The sequence below is a fragment of the Camelina sativa genome, chromosome 20, assembly GCF_000633955.1.
Source record: "Camelina sativa cultivar DH55 chromosome 20, Cs, whole genome shotgun sequence".
NCBI classification, from domain to species: domain Eukaryota; kingdom Viridiplantae; phylum Streptophyta; class Magnoliopsida; order Brassicales; family Brassicaceae; genus Camelina; species Camelina sativa.
Window position 1 is genome coordinate 15882951 of NC_025704.1, and position 23243 is coordinate 15906193.

The following is a 23243-nucleotide window of genomic DNA, read 5'->3' on the forward strand; positions in this document are numbered from 1 at the left end:
TTTTTTTTTTTTTTGATATTTGGTATAGACTTTAGTTTCATAAAAAAAACTTGAATGGTAGTTTGTAATTTATTTTTTGGTTTTATGTTGATGAATTATATTTTTCTTTGTAATAAAAAGAAAAAAATCGATAAATTTTGATCAGGGAAAACATGAGAGTAGTACTAGGATGGATGATTCCCAATGTCTTAGAGAAACTTATCTTTTAAAAAAATCATGAATGGATACAAAATAGATTGTTGCAATTAACGGTGCAACACAGTGTAATGTTGAAGCTGGTTATTACCTTGCTTAGAATTACAGAGTGCAACTTTAATATCAGTAAAACAAGACTCTCACCTCGGTGGCTTAAAGCTAAGGTTTGGGACATGAAAACTATCCCAAAGACAAAAAAAAAAGAACTTTATGGAACATTATGGAATCTAGCTATCTAGGAAATATTACAAGCAAATGATTTAAACCCAGTTCTAAAGTTAGTCATGCTCATGCATTCCTTAATTTAAATTATACAAATTTCCTAAACATCAAACTTGTTTTGATATTAATATTATTTTCAAATACTAGAGATTTTAGCTCAATTTTATACGATAAATTCAGTTGGAGACTTTAGTGAATAAAAGTGTGTCTCGAAGCCTTCGAGTCGAAGAGATGTTAGTGTTGCAATGAATTTCACGTGTGTCTTATAAACAGATCAATTATGTTTAACTAATTTATTACGGTGAGTCTCGAAGGGATATTACAATGAATTTCACATTGGAAGGGATCGATATTACAATCAATTTGACAGCAAACATTTTCAGAAAAATAAAATAAAACAAAAGGTACGTACAAAATTTGAAGTCCTGCCATTAAACCATTGTACATATGGTCCAACCATCTTAACTTCGGTTTTGTTTTTTTTCTGATAATATTCCACATGTGAAATTTATTGATATAACAACTTCCGTCGACGTCTTCACATCCCCACATACAAATATTCTAGGTTATGGTCGATAGGCTTTGGTGAGTAACTTAGCAAGTAGGTTAAAAATGTACAAAGTGTATATAGTAAAAAGTAAAGGAAAAGGAATGTTAATGTAACATCCGCGTTTTGTCTCAGAATGTCTATCAATCAAACAAACATCTTACTTTTCATCAATAACTTCCATATTATTTTATGCACTTTCGTGGCAACTACCACATTAAAACATTTATTTTTTTTATATTACTTGAGAAGTTTTACTTTCCTTATAGGTTTGGCCATTATCGATTTTTTCTGGCTCACAAACCCCATTCCTGGAAGACCAAGGCCCATAGCTCGATTATTCCTGTACTGCTCGTCAGCGGTTTATGACCTGCAATGAATCCATCGGTCCATTACAGTCCAACATCCTCAAGTATCTTTTCCTTTCTTATTCTCATATATGTTCATAATTATATTTATAATATAATATATATGTTAACTCATAACATCAAATCATGTAACTAATAAGCTTCGCATATATCATGTTACTAACAACCTACTTACCATACACACAAATCCATGCAAACACATTCAGTTAATAAACAATTATTGAGTCTGTACTCAGCAACTATCGAAGAGTACATAAGGAAAGAGGTTACTGTTATCCGCAAATACCACCCTCACCTTAACCATTGGATTAAATTCTTAGTTTAGAACTAGCATCAACAAAAACCCGCGTCTGATAACAATTCTCAATCTGCAATGGTTTAGATGACAATAAACTATTAAACTAACCCAAACCAAAGTCTAAAATCCTCGATTTAGTTTAATAATTTTCCAATTAAATTTATTAGACTAAAATCTAATAATTCAATACAGCATAACTTAATCCTCACGATCATAAGAATTAGGGTCCAAAAGCAAATCTCTTTTCACAATATCATAACCACTTAAATAATCAGTCCCAATGCTCGCTTCAATAAACAATTCCAAAGCCAAACCAAATTATTCTCACGAACCACCATTACTACACGTGACATCCAATTACACAAGTCAACCGAGAAAAACGCTATTGTTGACCATTTCCAATGGTTTTCCCTATTTTTACCGTTAAAATAGAGGAACTCTATAATAGAGGTGACTTTTGCTCCAATGAATACTTCTATTTTTTTCCTCTAAAAAAGAATATTCTGTAGAGATTTCTTATTTATTTTATTATTAATTCATTTTATTTATAAAAGTTGCAAACTAACCTATTTATTTTCGTATTTCTGAAACTTTCATAAAATTATGATATTATTTAAATTATTAACATTCATAAATATTATTTAAATATCACATTTATTAAAAGAAATACATTGCATCATATAAAATAATAAAAATGTTAAAAGTTTAAGGACCATTAAATATATAATTTATTTATATTGATCATAAATATAAAAATGTTAAAAGTACAAGGACCATTTTATAAATAAAAAAGTTCAACTCTAATATAGAGGAAAAAATAGAGTTCCTCTATATATAGAGGAAAAAATAGAGATCTCTATTATAGAGGTGGAAATGGAGATGGGTTGGAGTAGACTTTACTCTAAAATAGAATTAAAAAAGCAAATATAGAGGTGGGTTGGAGATGCCCTAAGATTACTGGGGCAAACATAGCGTTTATGAAATCATTATTAATGATATATTATAGCGTTTTTTCTAATGCTAACAATATAGATATTTCTTGTAGTGGTATAAAATTATTTAACAATTACAATTTGGTATTTAATAATTTTAGTAAAAAATAATTACGCTGTATACCGCAGATTAAAATCTAGTAAAATATACCTAGTGAGAGATGTATGTATAGAAAAGTACTTTCGTAATTGAAGATATTTTTTAATATATAATGACAAAACATGTCATCAAGCGATAATTTTAATAGAGATTATTCTCTCTTCCCTCAGTCAAATCTTGCGTTTATAAGGCTTCGACCAACAGGATTGGCAAACTACGGGTTTGTGGTTGTACCATATTGGTTTTGGTACTATACTTTGTTGTGTAACTTGTGTGTGTTTATGCTGATGAGTTTTCAAATCATCAATTCTTAGTAACTTTTCAACATGAACACAATTTTGGGTGTTCGGTATCAAGATACAAAAACGAACCAAGATCAAAAACTAATACTGAAAAGAAACATCATTTATTTAAATCGACATACACACCTTCAAAGCAGATAATAGCACATGATCCCAAAACATGGACCTTATTTTAGACATAAAGACAGCAAAAGCTGAAAAGCTTACTTAAGACTTAGAATGACACATGATCCAAACGGATGGACCTTTTTTACGAAATTAAGAGTTTGAGAATGTGTTAGAAATATTTCTTTTGAGATACCACTTCTCAAATGTAACATTTTTTTAAACATTTTCATTTTTGCTCACTTTTATACAATTACAATATGATAAATTAACTTTTAGATTTATTTTGAGGCTTGGCTTCTCTATTTTATATTTAGTGTATAATATATTAGGGAGCAGAGATTAGTATTTGAAGTTTAGGAATTATAATTTAATTATTTTTTCATAGAAAATGATTATTTTTGAAAATTGACAACATGAAAAAGTATTTGTTTGCCAAAAAAAAGGTGTTCTTGAAAATACCAAAAATTAAAACTAAAGATTAAGTCTTTTGATCCCGTCTTCAAAGAGCGGTGATTACTGTTTCTTTTCCAATCTTTTCTCCTTGCTCCCTCTGAATTTTGCTTCCAAGCTAGTGCTGAACAAAAACATTAAGGCTATTATTCACAAAACCTGAAGCTTGAGGATGATCGGTATTATGATCCCCTCTCCAAAGAGAGGCGATTAACGAAGATTCCTCATATTTTTCTTCCCATCTCCCCTGTTCACCCAGCGCTCTCAAGCTCAAATCGTCAATTTCAGGGAGTTTGTTTCCACACCCAAAAGCTTGAGAATAACAAAATTATGACCCCAACTCCAAGAAGTAATAGTTACCAAAACCTCGTCAAGCAACCTCCACCCGAAGATAGAACCAAATTCAACCTCCTCCTTACCGATGAGCAGGTCAACCTTTCTCTTCTCGCACCGAGGAGAATCTCGGCCTTGGAACCCTCTTCAAAGTCAGTTAGTTTGTAGACTGTGACCATTATTTCATTCAACGCTTTGCTCCTGGATGAATGCTCGACAAACCATGTTATCACTTGCACCAATTTGCTTCCTAGTGTTGGTCTCCAAGCTCTCATGGCCTTCTCGTCGAACTACCTTAGCTATATCCGTGTAGCTCCTATCTTTCTCTCGATGTTGTTTTTACTTTGTGTTAAAACTCCATTATCGATCTTCTTATGATTTGTATGAACTTTGTTTCGTTTGATTAATGAAAGAAAGTGTTTGTCCAAAAAAAAAAGAGTAAGTCTTTTTATTGGTGAGAATAGATAGACACTGCATTGACTTTGATCTGATGAACCCAATCACCAGTCTTATAATTAACCTTCCTCCTTAAGTTCCTCCGGTTCTCTAGTAAACTACGATGGCATCAATAGCCTGTCCAACACATTGGTGGAACCCAAGAAGCTTTCCTCTATTTTAACCCTCGAACATGAATTCTTTTCCATTTGCCTTTCCAGATGAACCGAGTATTGGTGAGGTTTTGAAGATTAGCGATTAGATATTATCAGCACTGCGTCACAGAGGTTAACATGAAAAATTCATTTGGATAATCCATAGTAAACTGAATTTCATTTCCCATTAGAAACAAACTACTTTGTTGTTGGATTTTTGTTTTTAATTTGTTTTCGTATAGAAAACAATCAGAAATAACAACAAAATTTTTTTTGAACAACCAAGATCAAAAACGATATTGGAAAGAAACATCATTTATTAAAATTAAAAAACACACCTTCAAAGTAGAGAAAATTACATGATCCCAAAGCATGGACCTTATTTTACACATAAACACAACAAAAGTGGAAATGCTTACTCGAGTCACACATATTGATCCAAAAGGATAAACCTTTAGAGAAAAATAAAACTAGAGAGTAAGTCTTTTATTGGTGATAATAGATAGACAAGACATGGATCTGATGAACTCAATAAACAGTCTTGTAACCTTCCTCCTTAAGTTCCTCCAGCTCCAAAGTAAACTCTGATGGCATCAATAGCCTGACCAGAGCGTCCGTGGAACCCAAGAAGGTTTTTTCCATATTTACCCTCAAAGATGAATTCTTTTCCAACTGGCTTTCCAGACGAATCTGTCTCCCCAAATATTGGCGAGGTTCTTCCAGTAGAGGTTTCAAAGACTAGCGATTTGATCAACACTGTGTTATAGCGGCTAACATGATCATAGCTTCCACCAACAGATGTGATAAATTCATTCGGATAATCCACATCAAACTGGATTTCATTTGCCATTAGAAACAAACGATTTATAAAAATTAAAACGGTGGATAAGAATTGGAGAAGTTCTTCCATATGAAGTTTTGAAGACTAGTGATATTATCAACACTGTGTTATATCGGTGAACATGATCGTAGCCTCCACCAACGGATGTGATACATTCTTTCGGATAATCCACAACAAACTGGATTTTATTTGCCGTTAGAAACCAAAATATTATAACCTTTTAAAGGAACAGACCGAAAGTAAACAAAGTGAAAATATTTTTATTACCTCTTTTAGTTCCCCGCGAATCATCCCGTGCTCACGGATTTCAACTTTACTATCCTTTTCGTATTCGATCTTGATATAAGACACACAATCAATGTCTTTTCCCACAATTATTTTCTTCACACCATCGAAAACACCATCATCAAATACACTTCCCATGTTACCACCCACTACAACTGTCTTTTCGGGTTCAGGAACTAGCGGAAAGTATGCACCAATAGCATCAATAGCCTGACCAGAGCGTCCATAGAATCCAATAAGTTTTCCTCCATTTTCACCCTCGAGCATGAATTCTTCCCCATATGAGTAACCGAACGTTGGAGAAGTTCTTCCATAAGAAGTTTTGAAGATTAGGGATGTGATCAGCACTGTGTTATAGCGGCTAACATTATCGTAGCTTCCACCAACGGATGTGATAGATTCTTTCGGGTAATCAACAGCAAACTGGATTTCATTTGCCATTAGAAACCAAAAAAAAATATTATAACTTTTAAAGGGTAGATATATAAGAACCAACCGTATAAAAACAATGTCAGGATGTTTATACTACCTCTTGCAGCTCCCCACGAATCGTCCCGTGCTCATGAGTTACAATTTTTCTTTCCTTTTCGTATTCGATTTTGATATAAGACACACAATCAATATCTTTTCCAATAGTTATTTTCTTCACACCATCGAAAACGCCGTTGTCGAATACACCTCCCATGTTACCACCAACGGGTCCTATCTTCTCAGACATTGCTTCGATATCTTAACTTCAATAGAAAACCTGAAAGATTTAAATTCCTATGTCATAAACACACTAAGAAAGAAGGAATAAACGAAAAATAATGGTTATTGGTAAACTGTGGAAAAAGAAGTAACAAAGACTCTATTGTGAACTTATTATTAATGAGAAAATGAGTTGACATATCGTTTATATCCATCTCTACTTATACTATGGGATAATTGATATTATAGTATCCTACACGGCTACACTGAAACTTTTTTTTTAACGTACTTCTAATTGCCTCAGTATAATTGAAAATTACGTGAACATATTGGTATTGGTGTCGGTGATAACGTATAACTCTATAACTACAATAAGTTGAAACAACAATGGATGCATGGCAAAACTAAGTAAGTAAAACACGAAAGGAAGGATGAAGTCATATCGGATACTATATTATAATGTGTGAATAGAAAATGTCGACAACAAAAGTGAAGAGAGAGAGAGAGAGAGAGAGAATCCTCACTCCTCACGCTTGTGCTACCCTTAGATTGGAGAAGAGCTATGGGATGTGGAGTAATGCTACTACCTATTTATTGATACTCTTTTTTACTTTTTACTATTTACACTTTTCACACTTTTAACCTTCTTGCTAAGTTACTCACTAATGTCTATCGACCAAAACCTAGAAGATTTGTAAGTGGGGATGTGAAAACGTCGAAGAAAGTTGTTATAATGAATTTCACACGTGGAATGTATCAGACAAAAAGATTTTCTTATAATTTAAAGTCTCCAACTGAATTTCTCCAACTAAATTTCTCCAACTGAATTTCTCAGGTAATTTTGTTCTAATTTAAATTAAGAAAGCATATATGGCTAATCGAATCCATTACATTCTTATATTGGGAGCATCTTTGAACTGGATTTAATTAAATCATTAGCTTGTAAACATTCCGAGATTGCTAGAGTACGGGATAAATATTTCCATAGTAATGTCTTTTTGATCTTTGGAATAGTTTTCATGTCCCAAACTTTTGCTTTAAGCGACTGAGAGTCTTGTTCTTGTGATGTTAAAATTGCACTATTTACTCTTTAGCTTTAAGCAAGATAATAACTAGCTTCCACTTTTCACGTGTTGCACCCGTCTCGATTATAAGCCTAGATATATCTATCCGGTGAAAACAAATCATATAATTGAACTCTGGTTTCAAGAGGCTTGAGAGGTAACAAAATTTTGAAACCGTTAAGTTTAATTAGTATATCTGTATTTGTTTGTTTAAAGATCGTCAAGTAGCTTCATCAAAACTCCAGCTCTCAATTCATACTAGCTAGCTAGAAGGGCTTGATTAAAAATTAAAATCAGTAACCTCTCGAAAACCTAGAGATCTACTGATGAAATACAGATGAATGTAATAAATAGAGAAATACTAACTCCGAAACTAATTAAATTGGTTGGAATAGCGGACCTAGTACTGTTTTACATAAGTAAAAAAAAAAATTTTAGGTGGCCACCAAATGTATTTTTACTTGTAACAGTAAAGAAAGTTTTGAAATTTGGGGAGGTCAAGTGACCCCCCTTTCATGTACGTAGGTCCGCAATGGAGGTCCATATGTACGAAGAAAGTTGTTATAATGAACATCACGTGTACGTGAAATATATATTATCAGAAAAAAGAAAAAGAAAAAAAACCTAAAAGACGTTGTAAGTGAGAGGATGTGGAGTCGAAGAAAATTGTTATAATGAGTTTCACGCCTGGAATATATCAGAAAAAAACGTAGAAGACTTGAGATTTTCCTTATAATTTTTATTTACTAAAGTCTCCAACTGAATTTCTCTAGTAAATCTGTTCTAATTTAGCTGAAGATATACATATGGCTGATACAGGGAGCATCTTTGAACTGGATTTAAATCATTAGCTTGTAAATATTCCTAGAGGACCGAGACTGCTAGCTAAAGCACCGGATAAACTTTACCGTACTGTTTTAAAAAAATATATATTTGGAATAGATTTCATGCCTCAAACCTTAGCTTTAAGTATATCTGTACCTATTTGTTTGATTAGCTTCATCAAAAATCCAGTTCTCATTTCATGCTAGCTAGCTAGCTATAGAAATAGAAGGGCCTAGAGATTAAAATTACGAACCTCTCGAAAACCTAGAGATTTACTGATATACCGATGAATATATCATAAATAACTATTATAAAGTTTTTATAACTTTAACGGGATGGAGAAACAAAGAAAACCAAAAACTAAACTAAATTAGTTAGGAGTTAGGACCATATATAGGTACGATGGTTTGCTGTCTTTATTGGTTTAAATATTCCACACGTGAAAATCATTATATAATCCTACGAGAAACTACTGTATATTCTCACTAATAGAGTGAATTGGTTATCTAAACTAATGATTGAGTATGTAAATGGTTCGGTTCAATATAAACCGGATACATGATCTATTTTTAGTATAAATACAGAGTCAAAGTGTATTGTACGGTTACATTGAATAATACAGAAGAAGATATTTTCTAATTTGATATGTAACAAACTTTTCATTTATTATGGTATCAGAACGTTAAATCCAAAACTCAACCGATGTTTCCGGCGAATCTAAGCTCAAATCTTCAATGTCTCTTCTCATCTGGGCTCTTCATCTCCGATTTCTTGCTAAATCAAGCTTAATGATGGTTACCACTCGCAAATTGGGGTGTGACACGGTCAAAGCAAGCTTGTCAACCGGTTAATCACGATGATTCTTCTCCAGAGAGGATACCGCAAGCTGTTCAAGCAGCTTCGTTAGCTCAACCAGCTCTGATAGCTCCTCGAAGCTTCGCATCTTCGATCGAGTCTCCGGATAGTATTCATTCTCAGTGTTACCTCACAAATAGCAAAAATCGTGGTATTTCTATCATCTCTGATGTTTTAGATGGTACAAATTATGATGACTGGAGTATCGCGATGAAAACTGCCTTGGATGCGAAGAACAAACTTGCGTTTATTGGTGAATCCTTTGCTAAATCTGCTGAATCTGATTCTATGTTTAGGATTTGGTCACAATGTAACAGTCTCGTGAAATCTTGGCTTCTTCACTCCGTAGCAAAACAGATCTATAAAAGTATTATTCGTTTTGATGATGCTTCGGAGATTTGGCCAGATTTGTTGACATGATTCCATATCACAAATTTTCTAAGATCCTATCAACTGTCTCAGCAGATTTGGTCTCATCAACAAGGATCTATGAATCTTTGTACATATTACACAGCCTTGAAAACTATGGAATGAGTTTGATGGAGCTAATTGTATGAAAACTTGTAGAAAATGTGAATGTTGTAAGGCAACATAACAGAAAAAAGATCATGCTAGAGTGATTAAGTTCTTGTCTGGCTTGAATGAAACTTACTTAGTCGTCAGTAGTCAAATAATCATGAAGAAACATGTTCCAACTCTATCAGGAATCTACAATTTGGTTGATCAAGGTTACAGTCAGCAAATCATCACTCATGTTCAGAATGCAGTTGCTTTTAATGTTATTGTTCCAGATTCAGTGCAGGCTTATGTTAATGCTAACTACAATAATTTTAAAGCTCAAGGACAGAAGGTGATTTGCTCTCATTGTGGTTATACAGGACATACAGTTTATAAGTGCTACAGAATTCATGGTAATCCGATAAGCTTCAAGCACAAGAACAAGAATCAATCTGACAAGTCTACTTCCTCTGATAAGCAGTTAGCTCCTAGCAAACCAATCATTGCTCAACTTGCTTTGACAGACTCTACTTTTACTGACTTGCTTACATGCATGGTTAAGACTCTCACCAAAGATCATATTCAAGGGGTCATTGATTTCTTCTACTCTCAATGTCAAACTACTCCAAAGGCTGTATATCGATAACATCACATCACAAGGCTGTATTTGTTTATAGTAACAAATCACAATGCTTCATCATCAAATGCAACCATTACCGCATTACCTGGTATGGCCTTTTCTAACTCTACATTGGAATTTGTTGGAATGTTAAGAGCTACTAGTAATGTTTTATCATCTGAATCATGGATCATTGACAGTGGTGCTACACACCATGTTTTTTCATGATAAAAATTTGTTCTCAAGTTTGTCAGAAACTCTAAATAATTCAATGACCTTACCAACTGGTTTTGGAGTAAAGATTACAGGTGTATGTACAGTAAAACTGAATGAGTTTCTGCTGCTGAATAATGTTTTGGATATTCCAGATTTCAGACTGAATCTTCTCATTATAAGTCATTTAACAAGAGATCTGGGACGCAGAGTGACATTTGATGAGACTTCTTGCATCATACATGATTCTACCAAGGGGTTGATGATTGGAGAGGGTGAAAAGATTTTGAATCTATATGTTTTGGATGTTCAAACCATTTCACAGAAGTCTTCTCAGCAAACAGAAGGTTATACTAATGTTGTCGTACACTCTAGTTTGTGGCACAATAGACTAGGCCATTCATTTGAACACAAAACTGATATGGTCACAGATGTACTTGGTTTAAAACAAAATAATAAACGAGGTTTTCATTGTGATATTTGTCTTATTGCAAAGCAAAAACGTCTTTCATTTCCCTCCAAAAATATGTTTGTGTGTCAACTTTTGATCTTCTGCATATTGATATATGGGAACCATTTGCTACACCAACAGTGGAAGGATATAAACATTTTCTGACTATTGTTGATGATCACACTAAAGTCACTTGGGTTTATTTGTTGAGAAGTAAATCAGATGTGTTGCAGGTTTTTCCTAGCTTCCTGAAAATGGTTGAAGTTCAATATGGGGCTGTTCTAAAAGGTGTAAGATCTGACAATGCACAAGAACTGAAGTTTGTGGAGCTGATCAAACAGAAAGGCATTGTTTCGTATCATTCTTTTCCAGAGACTCCATAGCAAAACTCGGTTGTTGAACGCATACATCAACATATTTTAAATGTGGCTAGGTCACTCATGTTTCAATCTCAGATTCTCGATGAATATTGGGGAGATTGTGTTCTCACTGTAGTATTTCTAATCAACAAATTGCCTACAACTCTTCTCACAGATTTGTCTCCGTATGAGGTTTTAAACTCAAAGAAGCCTGATTACAGTGGTTTGCATGTTTTTGGATGTCTTTGTTACAGTTCTACATCAACAAAAGGACGAACGAAGTTTCAACCAAGAGCAAAGCTTGTGTATTTCTTGGCTATCCTGCAAGATATAAGGGATATAAGCTCTTGGATTTGGAATCACATTCTATTCATATCTCAAGGAATGTGGTCTTCAATGAGACTATTTTCCCATTTACTATAGGTAGTTTTAGTTCTCCTTCTAACATTTTTGGAAGCATAAATGATTCTACAGCTAGCAACTATGATAGTATTGACCCTGTAGTTTTGAGTGGTGAATCTCCTACACTGCGTCATAGTGTAGATCTTGTAGTCTTGAGTGGTGAATCTCCTACAGTAAATCCTACACGTGTTGAGGCTGTGGTTTTGACTGATGAATCCCACAGATATCAACACTGCTTCAGATGTTGCTCCTATAGATTCGGCTCCAATTATCTCTAAAATTCCTAAGCGACCAACTAAAGCACCCTCCTACATGCAAGATTACTATTGTAACATGAATGCTCTGGAGTGGAGTATCCCCTATCAGACTATATGAGCTATGACAAGCTCTCTGAACCCTACAGATCTTATATCTGCTCTGAAACAAAATATGCTGAACCAAGCTCTTTTTCTCAAGCAAAGAAATCATATGATTTGCTTAAAGCTATGAATGCAGAATTACAAGCTTTATAAGGTACAACTACATGGGATGTTGTTTCCTTGCCTCCTGATAAGCATTCTATTTGCTGCAAATGGGTTTATAAACTAAGCTTAATGCTGATGGAAGCCTAGTGCGTTATAAAGCTCGACTGGTCGCTAAAGGTTACACATAACAGGAAGGCATTGATTTTGTGGACACTTTTTCTCCTGTGGCGAAGATGACAACAGTCAAGACATTACGTGTTGTTGCTGCTGCAAAGAAATGGAGTCTGCATCAACTAGATATCTCCAATGCTTTTCTAAATGGAGATCTCGATGAGAAGATCTACATGACATTGCCTCTAGGGTATACACCAAAAGAAGGGGAAGTGTTACCTCCCAATGCAGTTTGTAAATTGAAGAAGTCCCTTTATGGACTAAAACGGGCCTCAAGACAGTGGTTTCTAAAATTTAGTTCCACATTAATGTCTTTGGGGCTCAAAAAGTCTCATGATGTGACCATACATTGTTCACAAGGACTGTCAATGGTAAGTATCTTGCTGTTCTGGTTTATGTAGATGACATTGTCACCAGTACTGATGATGCAGAGGTCATTGTTTTAAAAGAAGAACTACAAAAAGCTTTCAGGTTTAGAGATCTGGGTTCATTGCAATATTTCTTGGGCTTGAAATTGCAAGATCAGTGAAACGATCCGCCCGTTTTTTTTAATAAAATAAATAATAATAATAATAATAATAATAATAATAATCTAAACTAGTGGTCCCATATCCACTAGCCACCTAACCATAAACACACAACAGCGGATAACAAAACCAATAAACCAATAAACCAATAACCATTATTAATCCATAACAAATAACCAATAATCCAAACAACATGAATCAAGAAACCAGCAACCTAAACACATTCTAATGACTCAATTCTAGCAACCTAGAAAAGCCAGACAACAACTAATCGAGTCACTAGAACATCCTCCTCTTCATCGCCTTGATTCCACGTTCACACTTTGACTTTACTTGCACCACAAACACACATTGAGATGCATGAGTATTTGATAAACACTCAGTAAGGCAATCCTCCCATCTACTGGGCTATACACACAAGCAGTTGATATAACTCTAACCATCAAGCAACAATCAACAAACAAACAAGAAACTGCATCGACCGACACCAACCATGCATCAACCGACACCAACAGGGGTTGCATCGGCCGATGCAAGACTAGCCTGCATCGACCGACACTAACACTGGATCGACCGACGCATGCTCGACATTTCACAAAAAATCCTAGTCGCCAACGCTCCAAGGTCAATTTGCGCCATCCTCGCAATTGCATTGACTGACACACCAAGTGCATCGATCAACGCATCTGCCGAGCATCATTTTCCCCGAAGCTTGTCGCCGGATCACTGTTCCTAAACCATCAAAAAACTCGATCCCAAGCCACAAGAAAGCTTCACAAAGTCCCAAATATCATTCCAATAAGCCAAACAACATATAAACAAGCAGATCAGAGAAATCTCAAGCTTAAATAAGCCATGGTCATGCACTCACCTTTGCTAAGAAGATTCTGAACCTCAAACAAGAAGATCTACACTCCTAAGAAGCTCCTACAACGATCCCAGCTACAGATCTCTACAGGAGCAGCCTCAAATCTCCCAAAATCCTCAAGAACAGCAAGAACTCTCCTTTTATAATAGACTCAAGGGTTTTCCCTAACCCCAAAACGCAGCGTAACTTAAGTCGAACCGCACAGAACCAACCTTGCATCAACCGATGCACATAGTGCCTCGACCGATGCATCCCCTAAACCAGGATTCCGGTTCGCGGATGTTACAATCAGCCTCTAGAATCTCTATTTTTCACCTTAAATATGCTTTGGACATCTTGGAAGAAACGGGTTTGTTGGCATGTAATCTTTCTTCTATCCCAATGGATCCTACTGCTAAGTTGGTTCAGGATGGAGATGAACCTGTTATGGATGATCATGCTTCTTATCGTCGTTTGGTGGGAAAACTGATGCATTTGACTATTACTCGGCCTGACATGACTTATGTTGTCAACAAGTTATGTCAATTTACATCTGCACCAAAGGATTCTCACATGAAAGCAGCTTATACTGTTTTGCATTACAATAAAGGCACTGTTGGAGAAGGTCTTTTCTACTCTGCAGATTCAGACTTTGTTCTTTAGAGATTCACTGATGCAGATTGGGGAGCATGCAAGGATACTAGGAGGTCTACTTCTGGCTATTGTATGTTTCTTGGCTCGTCCTCAATCTCCTAGAAATCTAAGAAGCAGCAAGTGGCCTCTCATTCCTCGGCTGAGTCTGAGTATCGTGCTATGCAGTATACTGTAAGAGAGATTTCCTGGTTGCTGAACTTGCTAAAAGAGTTTCAGGTAATTCAGTATAAACCTGTTGCTTTTTACTTTGACTCGACTGCAACAATACATATTGTGAATAACTCTATGTTTCACGAGAGGAGAAAACACATTGAGGTGGATTGTCACATTGTGTGTGACAGGATTGAGAGTGCTTTGATTAAAACTTTCCACATCACTACAGATCAACAATGGGCAGATGTATTTACTAAACCTCTTTATGCAGCTCAGTTTAGATCTCTCATTGGCAAGATGGCTCTTAAGTCTATCTACATGCCATCTTGAGGGGGAATAATAGAGTGAATTGGTTATCTAAGCAATGATTGAGTCTGTAAATATAATGGTTCGGTTCAATATAAACCAGATACATGATCTATCTTTAGTATAAATACAGAGTCAAAGTGTATTGTACTGTTACATTGAATAATACAGAAGAAGATATTTTCTAATTTGATATGTAACAAACTTTAATTTTCATCTATCACTCACTGTCCTTATTTGTCTTGTTCGGAATGTTGATTTGTGTGAGTGGGTTCACAGGTTGAGCTGAGATTTGGTCTGCCTTTTTCTACAGTCAGATATTGCTGCATGGTCGGGCTTGCTGCCAACCTTTAGCTTGCGTACCGGAGACGGCTGTTCTGGCTAGTCGGTTTTGATCTTTGGTGGTGATACGGCACAAATCTCTCTCGCAGCCGCCAACTATATATTGGCGGCCAAACCAACGCTTCCCCCCTATATATCCTGCTGCCAAGTCCGTGCCCAATCTGCTTGTTTTTCTCATTAGTGAAGACTCTTTAACAAACAAACAAAATATTATAAATAAATAAATAAAATTAACAAACAAACAAAAAACTCAGACATGTAAATGGGTTGCCTTGCCATGCATCGTTCATGCATTGCCATTTCCATTTAGCAAAATTCACTACTTTAACAAGAAAGTTGACCTCATGGTTCATGCATTGCCATCATTGCGATTCCAAGAAGAGTTTGAAAATCTCAATAAGTTTTGTAATTTCTATATATGGTTTTAAGGGGTAAACAAAAATTAGAAATCAATTAAGAAAAAAACAATTCAAATTTATCAAAATAACTATAATCATCAAGAAAAATAACCAAAGTTATAAAATCAAATTGAATTCATGAAAAGAAAAAGACAATTCTAAATACCAAAACACCAAAATGCACAAGTCAATAGTTCTTAACTTCCTAAAACATTAAATGACATCAAATTTTAAAGTTAGAATCATATAATCTATCTAAACTAACATATAAAAATTACAACTAATTTATCTTGTAATAGTGATTATAAAATTACTTATAAAACTTGTAAATTGATTCAATATATTGTTAGAGATATATATAACTTTGGATGGTTTCAGATATTTGTTCGGGTGTTCGGATATACCCAATCGGGTTCAGGTACCTAATTCATTAATTAAAAATATCCGATCGGATATTTTTAAAGTTTGGGTTCGGATTCGGATCGGATATTTTAAATCGGGTTCGGGTTAGATTTTCAGGTTCAGATATTTTGTCCAGTCCTAAATAGACAGAGATGAATGTGTAAAACGTAATACGTAACTATTATAAAGTTTCAATGGTTTTACGGGATGGAAAAAAGCAGAAAACCACAACCGAAGGTTGGACAATATATATACGATGAATTAATGGTAGGACTTCAAATCTTCTACGTACCTTTTGTTTTGTTATTTTTTCTGATATTTTTTTTTTTGCTGTCTTTACTTAAATTATATATTCCACATGTGAAAATTCATTGTAACATCCCTTCAAGACGCTATTAATTCTTACCGTCCTTATTAGTTGATCAAGTTTATAAGAGAGCTAACCATGTACTGTATGTCCGTATGTTAATTATATAAAATATGTGTTAACGATTAGTATCTTCTTTTGTCAAGTGACGGTGTTAACGATTAAAATATGTATAAACTGTATTCTTAAAGAACTCATAAAAATGGAGTAACTTTTAATCTTAGTTTTACGAGTAGTCAAAAGCATTTCAAGATTGCATTAAAGGTTAAAGGCTAAATACACAACTACTCCAAATAAGACACAATACAAGTACTTGTGGATCTTTTGATGTTCTAGCTTTGGAAGGCGTTTATACGGTTACACCTCAAAGAAAATAGAGTTGAGGTGGGAGCAGATTGGAGCTCAGAGAGCTCGAGAAGGCCCAGTGAGAGACCATGGATATATATACATCATGTGCAATTCCGGATGTCAACGCCAAGATGCATGATACAAGATGCTGTAAACAATTGCTCAATGGTAAACGATATGTTTTTTGTTTTTTTTCATACACCAAGAAATGTACCCACATTTATAATTTATCTAATTATTATAATAAATAACATATCCGACCACATATTCTAAAAACTACTTTCAAAAAACCCCTCATTAGTACACTGCCTAAGAAAGGTAAAGAATTTTGAATCTTGTATCCTATACACAACTCTATGTGTTCAACTAATGTTACTTCGACTTAAAACAAATCGACTGTGCCAGCTTCGGTTTTTCCCTGTTTCAATAGTCGATAGCAACACAGTCAACAAGTCCTCTGCTTCTTCCTCCGATGGAAGCTCTACGTTGGTCTGTAGAAGCGGCTGAGCTGAAGGATTGTTCCATCGTTTTCGTGCCGGGCTGCTCTTCTTTTGCTGGTCCTGTCTCCAGTTCCATACACCATCTGAATTGCTTCCTATGACGCGGACAACTCCACCGCTGCAATCTGTATGTATTACACTCTCCAAACCGATTTCCCTTTCGATATTCCATACCAAATCAATTGGAACTCCGAGAAATCCCGGTTTTCTGAAACCTACTAAGCTTGGGCTGCTTAGAACCAATACCAGTCTCCCTGTGATTACAATGAACGCTCCTTCTTGCTTCAGGGCCTTGCACTTCACTAATTTCTCTCCTTTGAACTTCAGGGAATCTCCAACCTCCATAAGTACTGCTGTCCCCACCGCTTCTTCCCATGAGTAAGGCCTGAGAGGTTGTTCCCTGCTCAGAGGCCTGGGAAGGCGAAGCCTATGTCTTTGGGATCTTATGTTATGAATCCTGCTTCGGTTTCTGATACTTTGTGCGGTTTTTCCGGTTACCTCAAGAATACTAGCCGTTGGCCTGGCCACAAGTCCAGTAATCCCCATGGCCACGCCTGAACCATATAGAGGCTCCCAGTTAACAGATGCGTAAAATTACAAAGCCAGAAACAAATGACAGCGTGTACACTAACATCAAATGTCTTGAATATCTATAAATGACTTGAGTGATGGTTCTCGCCTAATTACCTGAGATGACGCCTGGAAGACCATGTTTCTCAGCTCCTCGTATTGGTGATTGAAGGAGACCAGTAAGTCCCTGTGATTAACATGGCGACGGACTACTTTTAAGCAATGATGGCAGAAATTTTCATCTCATCTATAACCAATTAAAGAAAATTTGCAAGAAACAATGCAGTGTTCACTTTTCAGCTGTTGTTTTTTTTTTTCAGCACAAGCAAACTTAATTCTTCTTGCAAGTTCAAACTTCAAAGACATGGCGAGAAATCTGACAGAAGTTACTTTCAAGACTAAGTGAACACCAAATTAGAATATGAATCATGCTTCCAATGAAAGTGCAAAAAATACCTCAAACACTTCGCCTATAACTCCTTTGCTACGCGACCCTTCACCCAATTGCTGCTTCTCCATCCTTGCAACATCATGGTCATTGAATGTAAATGCAACAATACCCTGCAACATAATGGAAATTCTGTGAATATTTGGCATCTGCACCATAGAGTTTTAAGCAAAGAGAGGCATCGTACCTTGTGTGCAGCTTTACTAAATTGAGTGGCAGCATCACTTAAAGCATAAACAGTGCTACTCAAGAGACTTGTGGTTCCGTGAGCCATTCCTTGAATAATTCCTGCGGGGCTCTGTTCAAGTAATGCAGTTTTACATATATGCATAAAGTAACGAAACCAGACACATTACAGGAAAAACATTAAGCAACAAGAAATTATTTTAATCATAACCTTTGAGATACTCCTGCCGGGAGCTGACAGGAAATCTTTAATTCCAAATGCAACATTCCTCGCAAATCCCATGGGATTTCCAATAACACCAGCAGAGCCGAACACCTGTGTGTTATAATCAAGGGAAACTGGTGTTAGATTGCAGAAATACGTCCAGCGGGTATATATAGGATTCTATTTGAGTAGGATGATGCTCTTGTGAATAGTATGACTGCTACGGGAAATGAAAACAATATTTTCTTAGTTCTTACCTTGTAAATCTCATGAAGAATTTGACGGGTATAGTGCCCAACAAGGATCTCCTGAAATGATTCCCAACTAGTAATCTGATGAGCAATTGTCAATTGCTTGAGATGTATTCGAGCACCCTCAACATCGGCAAGAGCCATAAGACCTCTCTGAGATCAAATCATAATGATTTAGTTAGTTATAATATATACAACATCCTTCAATTTAGGATTAATACGGCGCTCTAAGATGCAATAATGAATAAATTATATATGATAATCCTTACAACCGGGTCCAAGGAGAGAAGAAAGTACAAAGTAAAAATGAGAAGTAAGATCAAAACTCTCTTCATTTCTGAAGAAAAGATGAACACGAAAAATAGTACGCGAGTATCAATAACCAAAGCAAAACCAGAAAACGGTTTGCTTTGGAGTCTCTAATCACCCCTAAATTCATAAAAGCTCCTAACTAAAGCATTGGTCAAAGTCATAATCTGTTCTCCTGTCAGGTAATCCCAGTGTTGAAAGAAAATATGGCAAAAATATGCTAAAATGGGTATTTGACCTAGAAAAGGAAGGAAGACTACTCAAAACCTTGCGTCACAAATCATTTATGCCTTGAATTTAAACTACTATAAAATTATGCAATATATCTAAGGATAGTTGCAAGGAAAGTGAAGGTACATACATGGATAAGGGACTCTCCTGAAGTAAGAATGCCATTCCTAAGCATCCAGGGAGCACTGCAGAAGCTGTCAATATTGTGACACAAAGGACCCATGTGAATCTACATGTAGATAGGTTACCAAAAGTATACTTATCCTGAAAAGAAAAGTTCTAGCTCACCTTAACGTAAACTGAATAGGGGCCAAGTCGAATGTTTCAACATAAATTTTTCTGTGTCTTCTAGCCAACAAGTGAATATGCTGCCAAGGAGCTCCTATTGGAACCACTATAGGTAGAGCTACAATGCTTCTCTGGATTTTGTTAAATACAGGGATGTTTCTTGCATGTGGAGTATCTTCCAAACTTATATCCTTCAAACCAGTGTCATAAATCAGAGGACGTAGTGTGGGATCTGAGAGCGGCAAGAGTCTAGCCTGAGAATTAGGAAGCACTGCTTTTACGAACTCCAACAAGGATAATAGTGTTTGTAGCTCGAGCTCAAGTACAAATTCACAAATCCTGCATTTGTTTAAAGAATACCGAGAGTTGGGAACAGAATGTATATAACTATAATATAATGCTGTGTAAAATACTAAGGAGAATGTTGACCATTCATTATACCTGATGTTTATGTATTCAAAAGAAACTAATGAAACATCTTTCTTCCGCCACTTTGATAGGCCAACGTAGACAGCATCACGGGTGTTACCCCTATCCTGCTGGAGAATTTCACTTAAAAGTATTGCTTTGTTATTCTTAATGGCCCAATCAGGAGGAATGCCTCTGTGGTCATGATTGAATGACAATATGACAGGATACGAAGAATTGTGAAGTGGGTTGTCTATCTGTAATGAAGAGATCTGAAAGGAAAGCTTCTGCTGATCTACACTCTGGCTTAAATCTAACACAACATTTGACGCACTAGCATAAACCAATTCCTGTGAGGAAGATTAAAGCGTTATAAAAATATTGTGATGTAATATAGACATACCTAATATTTTCAGATGGTTACCTGTGGATGAGAATTAACCAAAGATATACCAATGCTTGGCAGGACAAGCAAGAACTTTTCTGTGTAACGGATGATATTTTCAGTCTGAAGCTTTTGCTTTCCCTTCTCATGGAATCTGGAGTCAAACGTTTCCTTTATATCTTTCATGGTGTGAAAACCTGAATCTACAACACTGAAAACCTGGAAAGGGGAAAGAAAAAAATGAACAAGTCACATCCGCAACATAGAGAAAAGTAGTTGTGTACTCAGAAAGTTAGCTAAGTTAAAGAAATTGGTATTGGAGAAATTATACCTTTGTAGCTCCTTCAGCACAGATTGATAGCAACAGTGTCCTTTCAGGTTTCTGAAGCAGGTCAATTAAAACAATTAAGAAGATAGGAATACCTGAGACTCACTGATACAGTGGCTACAGACAACTGATATAAGGATAAATCTCTTCCTCCAAGCGCACTTAGCATTTATTATGTTGAACTCATAAGAAAGTGTAAAAAGAAGGGAGAAGTGAATGAAATTGGTTGGTCTTATCAATGATATGCTTTATTTCATGTGATTAGCTCACAGCTGTTTTATTTTATTTTGTGAGTCATTAGTTCAGTATAGTGTAACTTTCAGTCTCACCACTCGTTCATTGCCTGATCCAATTTTACAAGGTCTAGCAACAGAAGATATTTACTTAGCCAGGACCCAGGACCCAGGACAATGACACTGACTTGAATTTTTTCATATGTACAAATTGAAAAAGCATCCATTCATATCATCCAGAGATGCATGCAACTAGATATTATAAAGATCAATCCACTCCACCTCATCATTCCCAGAAAGTCTATGCTGATCGAGTCCAGACTTAACTTGCAAAGGAAATTTTGGGGATACTCTACCTTAGGCTAAAAAAGATGACGATCTGACTCACTCAAATTCATGCGAATATCTTTCCCAATTTAGTCTAATGTGAAATTGGCTAGTATATCTTTTGTTCATAACTAATGCTCAAAAAAGCATGCTGGTGAAAAATTCCAAGATGATGCATAGTATATATGCGTCTAGCATGCAGGAACCACTCAACAAAAGCCATAATAACCAAAAATAAATACATAACAAAGTTGTTTGTGATATATACCTCAGAGGTGGAGCGCAAGTGCACTGCAATTGGTTGTTTTGTTATCTCAAATGCATAAGAGCCTATAACACGATCTCCAGGCACCTACATTCCTCAATAAGAAATAAAACCGTAAGAAAGGGAAAAGAAGAGAACAGCAGCAAAGAGAAACGCCAACAGAGATACAATGGGATGATTTGTTTTAAGCAGAAAAATCACCATACCTCAATGGTCAAACGATGTGGATAACAGGGTTCATCCCAAGCATATGGGCAGGATGTGTAAGGATGAACAATGGTATCAAAAGTTTCACATTTTTGTTGATAAACCCTCAGTCTCTATCATCCACAGAAAAAAAAATTAAAAAAATAAAAAAAAACCCATATTCAGTTCCTTGTAGGAGAGTAACTAAGGGTTTTAGAAAGCAAATTCCTCAAGGGATAACTCTGACATTTAGCCATGGTACCCCTTCCCTGAATATCTTTCTTTTTTTCCTTGGGTCCCAAAATTATATGCTACAGTAAAGACACAGCCAGCATAACTCACACAATGGATGCCAAAGAAAATTAAGTACAATTTACTCTGACAGATATTCGTATTACTCAATTTAATTTTCTGAATGCTTTGAAGTGTTCAGAATCTGCTACTAAATTGTAGAGTTGAACGACCTACAAACTGACTGGAAGTATAACTAAAAGTCTTTAGCTGGATTTACAGAACCATCAATTATAACATTACTGACCTCATTCGAGAAATTATCAATCCTGTAAGGCATATAGCCCATGTCGTCATCTGATAATAGAATAAAGTTTGTCCCGACATTTCCATGAACACTCCCTACAATCTTTTCATCTCCGCTTGACATATTGGCATTCTGAACTTCCACCCGCACCATGTTAAATGCTTTATTAACATAGTTCCAAATCTTCAGTTGAGTATCACCTAACTGATCTGGCAAGAAGCTGCCTGACCATTGCCATCCAGGCTCATTTAAACGGATTGAAACTAGCAACTCCCTGTTTATATGGAATAGTAAGTGGCATACTTTTATAAGTTTTTTAAATGCAACTTTCTCAATAAGTAAGATAAATATAGCGACAGCGTTGGTTTCCAAATAGAAAGTGAATTATTCAATAGGATCAATCACAGGAACAAGGGGAACCAGTTTTATCTTCAGACAACTTAACGGGGAAGGTGGACCAAAACAAAACAGATAACTGTGGGAAACCAACAAATTCAAGCGTAATCAGCTACTTAATACAAAAAATGGGTTGTATAGGATCATAAAAAGAAAACCACTTATTAATACAAAGAATGTGTTGTATATGACGTATATAGTAATGAACGAACCTCGTCGTATCTGTCCATTGTAGCTGAGAGTGCTGCCCAACAGCAAGATGGGAAACTAAATTAGTTCCCTTCTGCTTGTAACACAGGTTATGGCTGCATGAATTACAGATGATATATCTGCAACATAGGAATTTGTTAAGTGGATACATAGGGATAGTGGTTTAGGAGAATATAGAGCATTTAGTGAAACTATATATCACCTAGGTTGGAAAGTAATTGCTTGCGTTCTCCCTGCTAATGCACCACCAAGAATGGAACATGTAACAGATAATAAAGATGATTCACCAGGCGATGGTTGTGGGACAACTAAATTTGTTGAACCACTGGGTGGAACAAGAGGAAATGGAGCAGACCACAGAGGGTATAGGCTACTTGAATTATCTGACCCTGG

At 35.7% G+C, this 23243-nt stretch overlaps 2 protein-coding genes across 3 annotated transcripts in view; both read right to left on the bottom strand.

Annotated features, from left to right (window-relative positions):
• Nucleotides 4814–6901, bottom strand: LOC104770942 (myrosinase-binding protein 2-like). 2 transcript variants are annotated; one of them, XM_010495417.2, is made up of 4 exons: nt 6846–6901; nt 6161–6379; nt 5614–6054; nt 4814–5337 (listed from the first exon to the last, which is right to left on the bottom strand). In XM_010495417.2, exons 2-4 carry the CDS (start codon nt 6347–6349, stop codon nt 5062–5064), a joined length of 906 nt encoding a protein of 301 aa, XP_010493719.1. In that variant the 5' UTR covers nt 6350–6379; nt 6846–6901; the 3' UTR covers nt 4814–5061. The 2 variants fall into 2 exon arrangements, with proteins under 2 accessions (XP_010493719.1, XP_019097662.1); XM_019242117.1 differs by having other exon boundaries at nt 4814–5346.
• Nucleotides 16796–23243, bottom strand: part of LOC104772562 — a 24855-nt gene continuing 18407 nt past the window's right edge. Inside the window, exons 35-49 of the mRNA XM_010497161.2 lie at nt 22853–22969; nt 22245–22518; nt 21727–21840; nt 21524–21607; nt 20699–20749; nt 20407–20586; nt 20016–20332; nt 19575–19913; nt 19417–19480; nt 18753–18899; nt 18502–18606; nt 18292–18402; nt 18113–18217; nt 17774–17843; nt 16796–17640 (exon numbers count right to left, since the gene is read on the bottom strand). Coding sequence (XP_010495463.1) covers nt 16949–17640; nt 17774–17843; nt 18113–18217; nt 18292–18402; nt 18502–18606; nt 18753–18899; nt 19417–19480; nt 19575–19913; nt 20016–20332; nt 20407–20586; nt 20699–20749; nt 21524–21607; nt 21727–21840; nt 22245–22518; nt 22853–22969 — 2770 coding nt within the window. The 3' untranslated portion in view covers nt 16796–16948. The remainder of the gene's footprint in view (nt 17641–17773; nt 17844–18112; nt 18218–18291; nt 18403–18501; nt 18607–18752; nt 18900–19416; nt 19481–19574; nt 19914–20015; nt 20333–20406; nt 20587–20698; nt 20750–21523; nt 21608–21726; nt 21841–22244; nt 22519–22852; nt 22970–23243) is intronic.

Bases quoted from the DNA above. Each gene is read 5' to 3' on its own strand.
- LOC104770942 (XM_019242117.1), bottom strand. From the start codon at position 6,349: ATGTCTGAGAAGATAGGACCCGTTGGTGGTAACATGGGAGGTGTATTC. The intron at 6,055-6,160 runs GTAGTATAAACA...AATGAAATCCAG, and splicing joins TTCGTGGGGAGCTGCAAGAG to TTTGCTGTTGATTACCCGAA. The intron at 5,347-5,613 runs GTAATAAAAATA...CTAATGGCAAAT, and splicing joins TTCGCGGGGAACTAAAAGAG to GAAATCCAGTTTGATGTGGA.